At 38.2% G+C, this 13,752-nt stretch overlaps 1 protein-coding gene across 1 annotated transcript in view; it reads left to right on the top strand.

Annotated features, from left to right (window-relative positions):
• The window catches only part of CLSTN2 (calsyntenin 2), a 339,879-nt gene that overhangs the window by 265,537 nt on the left and 60,590 nt on the right, over positions 1 to 13,752 (top strand). Inside the window, exon 6 of the mRNA XM_035335162.1 lies at positions 634 to 783. Within this exon, the coding sequence (XP_035191053.1) occupies positions 634 to 783 (150 nt within the window). The remainder of the gene's footprint in view (positions 1 to 633; positions 784 to 13,752) is intronic.

Below are 13,752 nucleotides of genomic sequence, written 5' to 3'. Positions count from 1 at the left end.
GATTTGTCACCTTCATACATAAGTCAGGTTCAGCAGATAATTTGTTGTTGCTGAGTTCTGTTTTCCATGTGGTAGCTCAGTGCTTTCATATCAAATACTGCTGAGCATTATGTAGACGGTGATTCTGCACCTTATTTTTAAGACCCAGGGAAAGGGGTTAAAGGACTAAAAATATCTCTGACTTAAAGGGTAACAACTTTAGGGAGGAAATATACTTAGGCTGGAAATATATTCAACAATGCAGCTCAGGAGTGCAAGTGCAGTTGCCACGTTAAGGCAGTGTATCCTGGGAAGATGTGGAAAATAAGGTTGCATCTACTCATACTGTAAATGCAAAAATGGAACTATTAAATAGTCTAGTCTTCAGAAAATGTTGTTGAGCAGATGTGATCTAATTCAAATATGCCCATGTAAATCCTTAGCATTAGGAAAGAATGTTATAGTTTGCCTAATAACTTATTTATTTGTCTGCTGGATAGAAAGAAAATACTACCCACTCCTTGTCCTGCCTGTGAATGTCCTATGTGCTCCAAAGAGCTTTCAGATTACATAACATTCATGGTTAATCAACTCTTATAATCTGTACATGCTTCGCCAAGAATTGCTGAATGTTGTCTTGTATTGATTCTATAGGTAACATCAGAAACACTGAGAAGCTGAACTATGATAAACAGCATCAGTACGAGATAATGGTAACAGCTTTTGACTGTGGGCAAAAACATGCAAGAGAAGATGTCTTAGTACAAGTTAATGTAAAACCAGTGTGCAAACCGGGCTGGCAAGGTAAGGTTTAATAGTTCATATATTGTAAAGTTATTTTTCTTTTTTGGTAAATTTCCTTTGCCGTTTTTCCCCCTCACACACACACTAAGAAGCTATGGTGCTTATTGCAATGGTATAGAAAACTGTTGCTATTTCTTTTGCTTGCTTTATTCTGAGCCTGTTAAAAATGTGCATAACAATCCCATAGTTGGTTAGATTTGCAGTGTTTCTTTAGTCAGAACCAAAAATCAAACACAAAGAAGGCTGAATATACAGAAAGGTTAAAAAAATGTTTCTGGTTTGCTTTTCTCCTACTGCTCCTTTAAATAAACCTTTTGGAGCCACCATGACAAGGTACTTTTCCTGTCTGGACCAGAGGATTTCAGATTATATTGTTCCAATATGGAAATGTCTTCCATATGCATGCACAAATGCATGAGTCAAGGCATGCTCAACCAGCAGTAGGTATGAAAGGCATGTTTTATCCAGATTACTGTCTTTGTATTGAGAAATTTCAGTAGGAATATATATATATATGGGTTTATGATACAGATGTCATCTGGGACTAACCTGAGCTTCAAAATTGTAATTTTTAAAGAGAACAAATGAGAAGGAAAAATTCAGTTTGGCTGTTACCCATGAAGGCAAATTTGTTGAACAAACACTAAGAAAAAAAAGGCATCTTCTTTGTAAAGTGAGGCACCCCTATGTCTAGAGGATTTCACACTGGCATAAAACTATAATATAATTTCATTTTCAGAGTCTTCATTTAAAACAACATTTTAATTTATCATGAATGTATTAGCTGCCTACACCCCCCAAATATTTTGAAAAGCATTTTTATTAAAAAATACATATATATAAAACTTATTTGCATATCTTAAACTGATCTTATTGTTCAAAAACTTGTGACTTATGCTATAAAACCAGTACAGTATCTTTACACTATGGAAATGTTCTGTTCCTACTTTATGGAGTCATTGCAAATGAATGAAATACACATTCTGGGTTGGAATTTGTATTAGAATGGGTGCAGTTGTTGATTTGTAGTTTCCACATTATTTCCACTTGATTATTTTATTAACTGGATAATTTTTGCAGGGAGACCTCACTAATGATACATTCATATTGCCCTCTATTGTCATACTTATTTCATAGTTCCAGTATCAAATATAGTATAGATGGTTATTGATGGTCCCATTAGGTACGTATAGGTACCAGGTAGCCAATAAAAGTAATACAAACTCACATAAGGTTTTTCATTTTTGTTATGCTTTATCCTCAATTATCTGGAGTGTTTGCAAGCTATTTAAGGTTTTATAATGCTAAAGTTGAAATGGAGCTCTTATTTTATGCATACAAAAATTATACTTTCCTAGAAGTCAGCTGTATGTTGGCTGTTTGTTAGACAAACTTTCAGCTATTTAATGTACGGGGTGCTAGGCTGTAATTTTTAATGTGGGATGGTAGGAAAATAGACTGCTCATCCTGTTTGGGTTAAAAAGGTAAAAAAAAAAAAAAAAAAAAAAAATAAAAGGAAAAAAACCTGAGGGAAAACAGCAAACAGGGAGCATCATCTCTTAAAAAAATGCAATACATGATAAAGTTTCAAGCAGCTTGTCTAAAGCTGATTGAATTTGGGCTTTCATTGTGCTTGAATTTAGACTTTTTATTTCTGTGGCAATTTGACACAAACAGTCCTTCTTCCTACTGTTCTGGCAAAGTTTTATGATGTCTTAAAGTTTATCATAGGCAGGGCATAAATATCAGATAGGTTCGGCTGTAGCTTATTCCATGCTTGTTGAATTGTACTTTTTTATCTGTCAGAAAGATGCCTGCTTCATTTCCCTGGCATGTCTCCATGTTGAATTACACAGTGCAAGTGGACGGTACTTGCCTACTCAGGGTATAAGGTCCTTAAGTAAACAGTTGGGTATATGACATAGTTCTTAATCATCACATCATTAATTATAATTTGAAAGATGCAACATAATACTTCCAGAAATTTGTACATTGCTTTTAGAGAACTTTTTATGCCTACTTATTTTTAAAGGTGAAGATAGTTGCACAGGTGGTGGTGTTTTTCACTTTGAACCAATATCTGTAAAAATTACCTGTCACTAGAAAAAAACAAAACAAACAAACAAAACCTCTAGTATTTCCAGTACTTAGAGAGTACTTACACTTGCAGTGTTCTTACTTCCCTGTGTCTGTCACTTTCTGACTTCTCCACAAAGAGGCAGCTAGCATCATCTTTGCAATAATGATATATTTGAAGACTGGATGACTAGGAAAGGTACAATAGTGTTTTGCTTGACAGAAGAGAAATATTCTGAGCCTTTGGCTATAATATAAAACTTGACAAAATATGATTTTTTTCTTGTTCTTCAGTGTTAGCTTGAGCAAATAAATACTTGGAAATTCACTTCTATAACAGTGGCAGTTCTTAAAAGTTATTGGCTTTAGTAATCTGAAACACTGTGCAATTCTTTGCATGAATATCATGAATAGAGATGGTCTAATAAATGATATGTTCGAAGTTTTAGTGCCATCAAAGATGCCCTTCAAATAACCTCCACTGCAGAAGGGTGAGACAGCGAAGACTTGGTGTACGCAGAACAACATAAAAAATGATTCCTGTTTCTAGAGGACAAGTCCATATGACAAGAACGTATAGCAGAGCAAATAAGACTCAGTAGGCCTAGGTGCCATCTTTTAAACAATTTTCCCTTTGACAGAGAACAATTCTAATTGGATTCAAGGTGTCATGCTGAACAACTAATATGGGAGGGCTGGCCAGGGTGGGGGGACTGGCTACTTGGGAATAGGCTGGGCATCGGTTAGCAGGTGGTGAGCAATTGCATTGTGCATCACTTGTTTTGTACACACTATTTATTAGTAGTAGTACTATTATCATTATTATTTTCCTTTGTTTTCTGTCCTAATAAACTGTCTTTATCTCAACCCACAGGCTTTCATTTTTTTCTGATTCTCTCCCCCATCCCAGAGAAAGAGGGAGGAGGGTGAGCAAAGGGCTGTGTGGTGCTTAGCTGCCAGCCAGATTAAACTGCAACAGTCTAGCATCTACTTCCCTAGTCTTTGAAAATGAACAATAATCTACCATCAACAACCATTCTCACACAGGCATTTTTGGTAAATTACCAGCTCTTTTAGAAATAAACCTGACCCAAACTCACATCGGGCCATTCTGAGCAGACTATTCCAAAATGATATTGGTGTTCTAAGGAAGCTGAAAATTTCTATCTACCTAATAAATTGACACATTAACTACTCTTGTTAGATGTTTTTATAAATATATTGCCCATTCCTTTTTAAGGCATGTAGGACTCATTAAAGTGATGTAGGGCTTTGCCACCACCAAAAGGCACATTCCTACCACCTCTTTCATGTTGACTAGTCAGAGACCACAAAAAGTTCACAGCTTGCTTCTCCTGCTGAAATATAGTCTTCTTTGTTCAGAGAAGGGCTGCTTCTCTTTTAGTAGTGGAGCGATCTTAGATCACTTGTGAATCCACATACTTCATAGAATACTTGCAGAAGGCACTGAGTGATTTTTAAAATGGTATTCACATAGGCTTTCTAGTAAAACCCAATTACAGAGAAAAAGCAAAACTGCCTCTGCATTTGCTCTTAACAAGGGTAAAGATGATTACTAACGCAATTGGTTATTGTGAGGGATAGGGAGGGGTTTGGTCAAGTACAGAAACCACACACGAGAATAATATTCCTAGTCCTTAGGAACAATTTCAAAGACCCAAATATTTTCTGTAGTAAATGTAAATTTACTTCCATTCTTGTTGTGCACATACCTAGCAGTTTAAAATGCAATGCTTTTGCTGTCTTAATATTTATTAGATATTTGCCTTTTTTTTTTTTTTGAATAAAAGTTACTGCTTGATGCCACTCTAGTCTTGTAGCTGCTGTGCATGCATTAGCCATATGTCCTTAAACCTGGGTAATCAGAATGAAATGCGCATATTGAGCTGTTAACTTGAATCACTCTATGTAGTGGAATACTCAGTCTTACCTATTTCTGGCACTTAAAAATTAATTGAATTGGTTAGTACCTCTAGTTTGCGGGCTCAGAATTTCCATAAGTTTATACTCATTTACAGTACTTCTATCATCATTGTTCATGCTCTGTTTGCTTACCAGACATACTTAAGAGAAAGCCATCATGTGTATTTCAATCTCACTTTGAAGACAGAAACAGCTTTTCTCAGCTAATTCTCTATACAGATTACAGCTAAATACATCTTTCATGAACGTTCCAGATAGGGGTTTTCATGTTTATTTTACCATGGCCTTTTCCTAGAAAGGCATTGTGATATATAATCAGAATTTATTTATTTATTTATTTATTTATTTTGCCTGGCTATATCAGACTGGTGTTTTATGGGCATGCTGTTAACTTTGTGGAATCAGCTCTTTTCCCATGTCTCATTCTTTAGTGGTGACACCAGTTCACTGAAGAAGTTCCTGAGAATGAACTGGCACTTTGTGTTATAACCACAAAGTGGATATAACTATTTCTATAACACCAGTTCTCAAGGTCTTATTCTGTGCTTTGGATATCTTGTTTCTGTATTGACTTCCAGTGTAAGATTACCTTCCAGTTTCATCATTAACAAAAGTAATTAATAGTCTTGGTTTTGTGTGAAGATCGGGAATAGAAATAATCCCATGGAGGATTCACAAGAATCCTTACTAGTTACTTCCCTGTGTACCACAAGCTCTACTTTTTCTAGAGTAACCCACTGTTGCTCTCTATAGAATTTGTGCATATTGCAATTGAAATACTAAGGCCTGCCTTCTCCATCTTAAGATACAACAGAAACCATTCATTTTAGACATATTTCTAGATTCTTATGTCCATATATCTCTTTGGAAGTTCACTTCCTTTGTTCACTTTTCTACACTGATGACTCTAAAAAAAAAGTTGTGCTTCTTTATTGGGGATGGGGAGAAGGAACAGAGGGACACTTCTCATTGCAAGTTCTCCATGAGCTTCACTGTGGCGATTCTCATTTCATGTAGAGATTTCTTACTTCTAAGATGTTGCTGATATGTCCATTGTTGTGTTTTCTCTACTCAGGAGAGAAAGCACTAGAAAATACTCAGCTAGGTTTCTAGGTTTGAGGCTTTTCCCTATGTTTTATTTCCTCTTCATGTTACTACTTCTAAATAGTCTTTGCATCATGGTCTTAATAAACGTGCCACACACGTTTTTACATCCCCAGTTCATTTGATTTCAGTGACTAGTCCATGTAGTCTTTCAGTCTGTCTTCTGGAATTTGAGAACATAAGAGAACAATCTTGCATGCTGTTCAGTAGCGAAGGTCCTTGGAATATGAAGATCCAAATTCTAGTTACAGCCTTTGTTCTCCAAGGCTAGGAAGCAGCCTCTTGCCATAATTACATCAATTTCTGGTAGCTTGTCCTTCTGAAAACATTAGAAGTCTCTAACCACATCTAAACCTGGTGTCAAGGAGCATCCGGAGGAGGGTTACTCCCTAAGGAAAGGCAAACCAGGAGCTAATGGTAGTAACAGAGCCAGCAGAGCCTTCACCAGCTAGGGCCAGCCCCACATCAGCCAGGTGAGGTGAACAGCACAGACCCAGAGGTGGAAGCCAGGTTCAACCAAGAGCGCAGATCCTCAGGCAAGTTCATGTTGAGGAGGCAAGTCCCAGGAAGTCAATCCATAGGTCAGGATTAGGATCAGATCTCTGATCACTGTGCACATCCACAGCCATGAGGTCAGGCTGAGGCCAAGTCAGGAAGTCAGCCCATGGGCCAACAGCTGGATGAAGGACATCCTTGGCCAGGTTATGGGTATGTCTGGGCTAGGACTGAAGGCTCGGGGCTTACCTTAAGTCTGTTTAAGCTCCAGAGCCCATGGGTGTTAGTGGAAACCCCAGGTGAGTCTTATGGAGGCCCAACTAGAGTTGAAGCTGGCCATGTCTGTGGGAGACAATAAAAAAATGTTTTTTTTTTTTTTAATATGTGAACAGAAAAAGGAGAACCGAAGAAAACATAGGTCTGCTGCTTGATGGGGAAGGTCTTCTCACAGACAGACACAGGCAAAGCAGAGACATTTAATGCCTTCACCTCTGTCTTCAATGCTGATGATGGGCTTTGGGACCCAGAGTGCCCTGAGCTGGAGGACCGTGACGGTGGGAATGACAAACTCCCAACTGACCCTGAACGTGTGGGGGATTTGCTGCTCCACCTGGATCCATACAAGTCCATGGTTCTGGATGGGATTCATCTCAGGGTGCTTAAAGAGCTGGCTGACGTCATTGCGGGACCTCTCTCAATTATTTTTCAATGATCTTGGGAATCTGAAGAGGTCCCGGTAGACTGGAAGCTGGCAAATGTTGTGCCAATTTTCAAGAAGGGCAAGAAAGAAGACCCTGGCAACTACAGGCCTGTCAGTCTCACGTCAGTGCCTGGTAAAATTATGGAGAAGATGATCCTAGAAGTTTTTGAAGCGCACCTGGGGGACAATGCAGTCATTGGTCCCAGCCAACATGGGTTCAGGAGGGGTAGGTCCTGCCTAACAAATCTGATTGCCTTTTATGATAAGATCACCCGTGTAGTCGACCACGGGAAACCAGCTGATGTGATCTTTTTGGACTTCAGCAAGGCTTTTGACATGGTTTCCCATAGGATCCTACTGGACAAAATGTCCAGCATACCGCTTAACAAAAACATCATCCGATGGGTGAGCAATTGGCTGATGGGAAGGACCCAAAGGGTTGTGGTAAACAGGGCCACATCAGGCTGGTGGATGGTCACTAGTGTGGTCCCTCAAGGCTCCATTTTAGGGGCAGTTCTCTTCAATGTTTTTATAAACGATTTGGATGTAGGACTAGAAGGTGTTTTGAACAAATTTGCCAATGACACCAAACTTGGAGGAGTTGTGGACTCGGATGAGGGTGGAAAGGCCTTGCAGAGAGATCTGGACAGGTTGGAGAGCTGGGCGATCACCAAGCACATGAAGTTTAACAAAAGTAAGTGCCGGGTCCTGCACCTGGGACGGGGCAACCCTGGCTACGCATACAGACTGGGCGATGAGATGCTGGAGAGCAGCCCCGCAGAGAGGGATCTGGGGGTTGTGGTTGACAAGCAAGCTGAATATGAGCCAGCAGTGTACCCTGGCAGCCAGGAGGGCCAACCGTATCCTGGGGTGCATCAAGCATGGCATTGCTAGTTGGTCGAGGGAAGTGATTGTCCTGCTCTACTCTGCACTGGTGCGGCCTCACCTCGAGTACTGTGCGCAGTTCTGGGCACCACAGCACAAAATGGACATGAAACTGTTGGAGAGTGTCCAGAGGAGAGTGACGAAGATGGTGAAGGGCCTGGAGGGGAAGACGTATGAGGAGCGGCAGAGGTCACTTGGCCTGTTCAGCCTAGAGAAGAGGAGGCTGAGGGGAGACCTCATCATGGTCTACAACTTCCTCGCGAGGGGGAGTGGAGAGGCAGGCGCTGACCTATTCTCCATAAACATCACTGATAGGATCCGCGGGAACAGGGTTAAGCTGAGGCAGGAGATGTTTAGACTGGACATCAGGAAGAGGTTCTTCATCGAGAGGGTGGTTGCGCGCTGGAGCAGGCTCCCCAGTGAAGTAGTCACTGCACCAAGCCTGTCTGAATTTAAGAGATTGGACTGTGCACTTAGTCACATGGTCTAAAATTTTGGGTAGACCTGTGTGGTGCCAGGAGTTGGACCTGATGATCCTTGTGGGTTCCCTCCAACTCGGGATATTCTATGATTCATTAGGGCTTATTAGTAGACTTTGGACCCCAACAACTGGGTTGTTGCAGCAGATACCTATTATTATTCAAATGCGATCTCACACCAAATAATAGTTTAACCTTTGCTGTTTTTCCTGTGTTTACTTTCTCATATGATTATTTGGCTATGTTAAGTCCCCACCATCAGGATTTTTTATTTTATCACTCAACAGTATCTCCATGTATCTCCAGTTCAGACACAACAGTTATTACACTGTGGTTTACTGATTCCTGCAAGAACAAATTTTACTGCTGCAGTAGTTCAAAGTTCTGTCTCTTTCGCTTTGTTTAAAAATAAAAAATAAAAATCAGCATGTTGCAGAAAGATAGGGCATATATAGTTGTTTACTTACGTATATGAGTTCTGTACTCAAATCTCTTAGCAAACAGTGGTGCCTTAGCACCATGGAAGTTAGTTTCAGTCTTACTTTAGCTATGGAGATGCTTTAACTAGGTCAGACTTTCTGATTATCATTTCTCTAACAGGTCACTCATCATATTTAACATCCATAAATTTGTATGTGGCATCAGATTTAGTGGTCTGGTCATTTATATGTTGCTAGCTTGTATATTAGCTGTAAAACCTAGATTTGTTTATTAGTTTTTTATTATTATTATTATTCTGACAGCACTAATGGTGCTGGATGAGTAACAGAACTTTAAAGTTTATTTTGCAGTCTTGGTTTTATGTGTTCATACATATGTATGCCAGTGTATGTATATACTTACTCATATATATTTATTCTTATATATGTACATATGTATATTATATGCACATTTATAACAACAGTAGAAAATACCATTAATCAAAAATTCAGTGCCTTCTAAACATGTCTTTTTCTACCAGATTTTCCTAGAGCTTCTTCAAGGTAGTTTTGTCACTTTTCTAGCATGTGAAGCATGGTCCTAGCTGATAATTAAATCTTGCTTTCATTTGGCATAATTTCTGCCAGACTTTCCTAGCACAATATGTGTGGAAGCAGTTACAGGAGCTGTGGCAGCCCTTGCAAAGCTGTCTACTTTATTCCCAAGAGAGAAAGCAGTTCTGTCTGTCTGTCTGACTGTCTGGCCCTTTAAAATTTAGCAAATGGTTTTCAGGGAATGAAAACACTGTGACATTGATGGATCCTGGAAATAGTATTCTGCTGATGTTTACTAGCTGATTTCTGGCTAATTAACTAGATGACAACCTACCAAATTCACTCATATTACATATAATGATTGATTTCATGAATGGGAAACTGCTTAGCCTGAACAGACCTGGTTAGTTCAGTAGTTCAGGATCTTCACAGAAAGGAAGTTATTTAAGAAAGGGACAAGCATGTATTCACAATCGGTCTTTTTTCTAAATTTTCTTCTGCAATGACAAAACATAGCAGTTGATCTGTTTTAAAGCTAACGATATGTTTACAATTAAAATGATAATGTTCAACGTTAACACAATTTTGTTCACCTGTAATCTGTGCCGGGAAACAGCATTCAGAATTTCTTGAAAAATCTTTTACAAGGCTGAAATTTCCTGTTTTACAAGTAAAAAAATTCCTCTTTCAGAAGTTTTGAGGAGGGTTAATCCGGAAGTAGGACAGATAAGATGATTGCTTTGTGTGTCTTTATTTTTTTTCCAAATAGGAAAAGAAAATCCTTGGATTTTTTTTTTAATTGGCACGTTTCATATGTGTATATATGCATATGCACGTATATGTGTATATATAAATACAGAGAAAATGCCATCCAAGGGAAACTACATGGGAACTGTTATCCATGTTTGTTTTGCTAAAAAGAAAGAAAAAAAAAATCCTTATCTTTACTTTGAAATGGAAAATCAAGTACAAAGCATTGCCTAGCAGTTTGAAACTGGAAAAGGAAGAACAATGCATTGTGCTTCTGATTTATGACCCCACAAAAGCTATACATTTACATTATTCCTTAAGGAAGCCTGCAATACATCAGTTGAAATGTGCATAGCAGAACAATAGCAGATCTGGTACCACATGCTCAGATGCGAGGGAGGAGTGTTATTGGTTAACTGATGTGTGCTGTGTATTTGATTCAATTATTTAAAAGAAACAACATTTAATATGTTGATATCTTGACTAGGTAGTGATAATTTTATTTTAGAAAAATCTGTGCCAGATGTCAGGAGTTTGAGAAACAGCCCTGTGTTTTATGCCAATGGATCAAGTCCCTGAATGTATAAACTGTTATTAATGGCAAACCAAGGTTTAGGTTATACTTCAATGAATCCTTTCTCTTCTTCATAGTAGGTGCCTGACTATGCTATGTTTTGAGAACCCACTAATGCTATCGCAAATAAAATCCAAGTCAGCATATTTAGATTGCTGTAAAAAGCAAAGCCTAAAAATAAATAAATAAAAAATAAAGCCTTACAGTGCTTATATGATCTTAATAAGGCTCTAAGAGCTTCCACAGCATCTTAGTGCTAGTTTCTGTGAATTACTTAAAGGAAAAGTGCTGGTACCATGTAGTCAAAAAAAAAATTATCCTGAAGAATACACTCATTTTCAGAATCTCTGCACAAAGATACCATGAGTAGCATATCTTTAGATCACATATTACTGTCTCACAACAAATGTCTGCAGATAAAAATATTAGGTGGACTGTCAACATTCCCTGAATGTGAAGTTCTGTAGGAGCCCGTCAGATTTGGGTTGACATGTTGGGAGAGATGTGGTCCAGTCTCTGCAAGTTTCACTCCAACATAGAACCAGTATTGCTCCTCACATCATCCTTTACCCACCTCTGAATACTCATTTGTCAGCTTCTTACTGACTTCACTAATGCTGAGATATAGAGTGCTGGCCTCAGCTTCAACGTCTATGTGATGCTGAAATGCTATGGGGACAGGTTCTGTATAAATAAGGCACTTTTTTGTAGCACAGCTATAACTACCTTATGGACTGTACAGCTTATTGCAAATATTATATTCTACTGTAACTCTGTGCCTGCCTGGGAATGCCTTCTGCATGGAGGAGGAATCCTTGGCTGACTTCCTAAATCCACACTGAAGCCCCTTTCCTCCAGTGAAAGGAGTGCAAGTGGGATTTAGGATGAGGATTAGTCTCTAATGCTGCAGGGGACCAATGTACAATGATATTAGTTCAAGTGTAGCTAATGTTTTACAATTTGAAGCTGAGAAAAACATAGGTGATTTAGAATGTTCAGGGTTTATGATCTCTCGGTACAAATTACCACTTTTGCCAAGTAGAAAGGTAATACTGTGAAATGAAACACCTCTTCTAGTCCAAGAATTCATGTGGCAGAAACAGAGGTCTACTGTTACTCTTCCGTATCAGTAGTGGCATTTTATATAGCATATTTTATATAAGACATTCTTCATAAAACTGCAGTTATGTGCATTTTCAAATAGATATGTTACAGCTAATAATTCAGTTATATCTCACATACAGTAATGAATATTTTGCTTGAGTGTCAGTTAATTTGCAAGAAGCAAGAAAGTGGCTGAAAACCTGAAAGCTGCTGAGCTAGTCAGAAATGTTTCAGGTACATATAAAACACTACTTTTTTTTTTTCCTGGGTAGAGGATTATAATGCTTTAACATAGTGAATAAGAGAGTAGGAGCAATAATTCATATATCATTAGCATTTGTTCAAAACACAAATTATTTTTATCTTATGTATTTGGAAAAAAAATCTACTCTTGTTTGATTGGAAAGGTGTTAACCTCGAGTTTCTGGAATGGATAGGAGAAAGAAATTAGTTATTATAATGATGTACCTTATATGTTACTTGAAATTTTATGGGAACCATTTAATTTGACAATTACAGACAAATGTATACAATACTGCACATCAAATCTAATTTTATATGGAATATTATTACCTGAAAATTGCTACTAAAATAGTAACTCAGCTGATGTATGCACAGGCAGTGAAGTAGTCACACCTATCTTTTAGTCAATGATTTACATGACCTAAACATTTTAATAAAATTAGGTGTAATACTCCATGAAGTCTCAGCTTCCACATGGGAACAAAATGCTATGTCATTACCATTTGAATTACAAATCACAAAGAAAATCTGAGAGTCCGAGTTCTGAGATTCAGACTGTCAGCATCCCATCCTCTTTGTCTGGACTCTGGACTAAAGATTGGTCTGCATTTTAAAACATTTGCCTGGACTCTCAGATGTTTTTGTGAATTTTTAATCCAGTTTAAGATGATGGGGTATTTAGATAGCACCCTTTTTCAAACTTCCTGAAAATGAAGTCAGTTAACTCCTTCACCTACTAGATATATCTATAGGATTAGTTTTTCTTCCAGTGGTATTTAGAAAGAATGTTTCTGTACATTTGCTTTAAGAGATTTCTTTGACTGCCAGGACCTAGAATTTTTCCATTTATGAAGTCCTCTTTTACCAAAAAAAAAAAAAAAAAAGAGAGAGAAACTTTAACACCGAAGTACACATAGGTAACAGAGCTGAATATAGTTTTGTGACTTCAAAATAATTAGCTATTTATATCTCTGTATTAATGTAGCATTCTTATTTATATTTCATAGCAAGTTGGCTACAGCTAGCTAAAACATGAACAGGAAAGATACCTGAAATTCATGGTTTTAACTGATGATATTTGTTTGGGTTTTCACTGAAGCTGGTTGTAATTAGTTGGATTTAAAAATTAAGTGCTTCTGTTGAGAAACATAGTGTCATGCATGCCATGTCCAGGCAGCTGCCTAGGGCAGGTGGTTGCTTGAATGTTGTGGGCTGTAAGACATCTGCATAAACACAGATTAACCAGAGCTGGCTGAAAGCGTGGGTAGTCTTTTCATCTGTAGCTTGCAGTCACATATATTTTACAAAATTAAGAAGATATCTGAAGACAAGAGGTGGCACTACAGATGTGTTATATTAGCTTTTGGACACAGTCCCATAGGACCTATGCATATAGCCAGGTCCTTGGAGATATTTATTCTTTATGAAAAAACTATTAAATTTTACCAAACTAGTGGAGCCAACAGCTTTCTCTCAGTGGACCTAGCTTGTAGGCTGTCATGAGGACATGGACAAACAAGCTTGCAGGCTGTCACAGGGACACGGACGTTGGAGACCCAGACTGACACCTGTTAGCAGCTATGTCAGGATATGTAGCCTGTGTTTGCGTAACTAAGCGATATTACTTAATTGACCTTGATG

Source organism: Oxyura jamaicensis, chromosome 9 (genome assembly GCF_011077185.1).
Source record: "Oxyura jamaicensis isolate SHBP4307 breed ruddy duck chromosome 9, BPBGC_Ojam_1.0, whole genome shotgun sequence".
Classification (NCBI taxonomy): Eukaryota; Metazoa; Chordata; class Aves; order Anseriformes; family Anatidae; genus Oxyura; species Oxyura jamaicensis.
The sequence above is the reverse complement of the archived record's forward strand: the minus strand, read 5'-3'. Positions and strand labels throughout refer to the sequence as shown.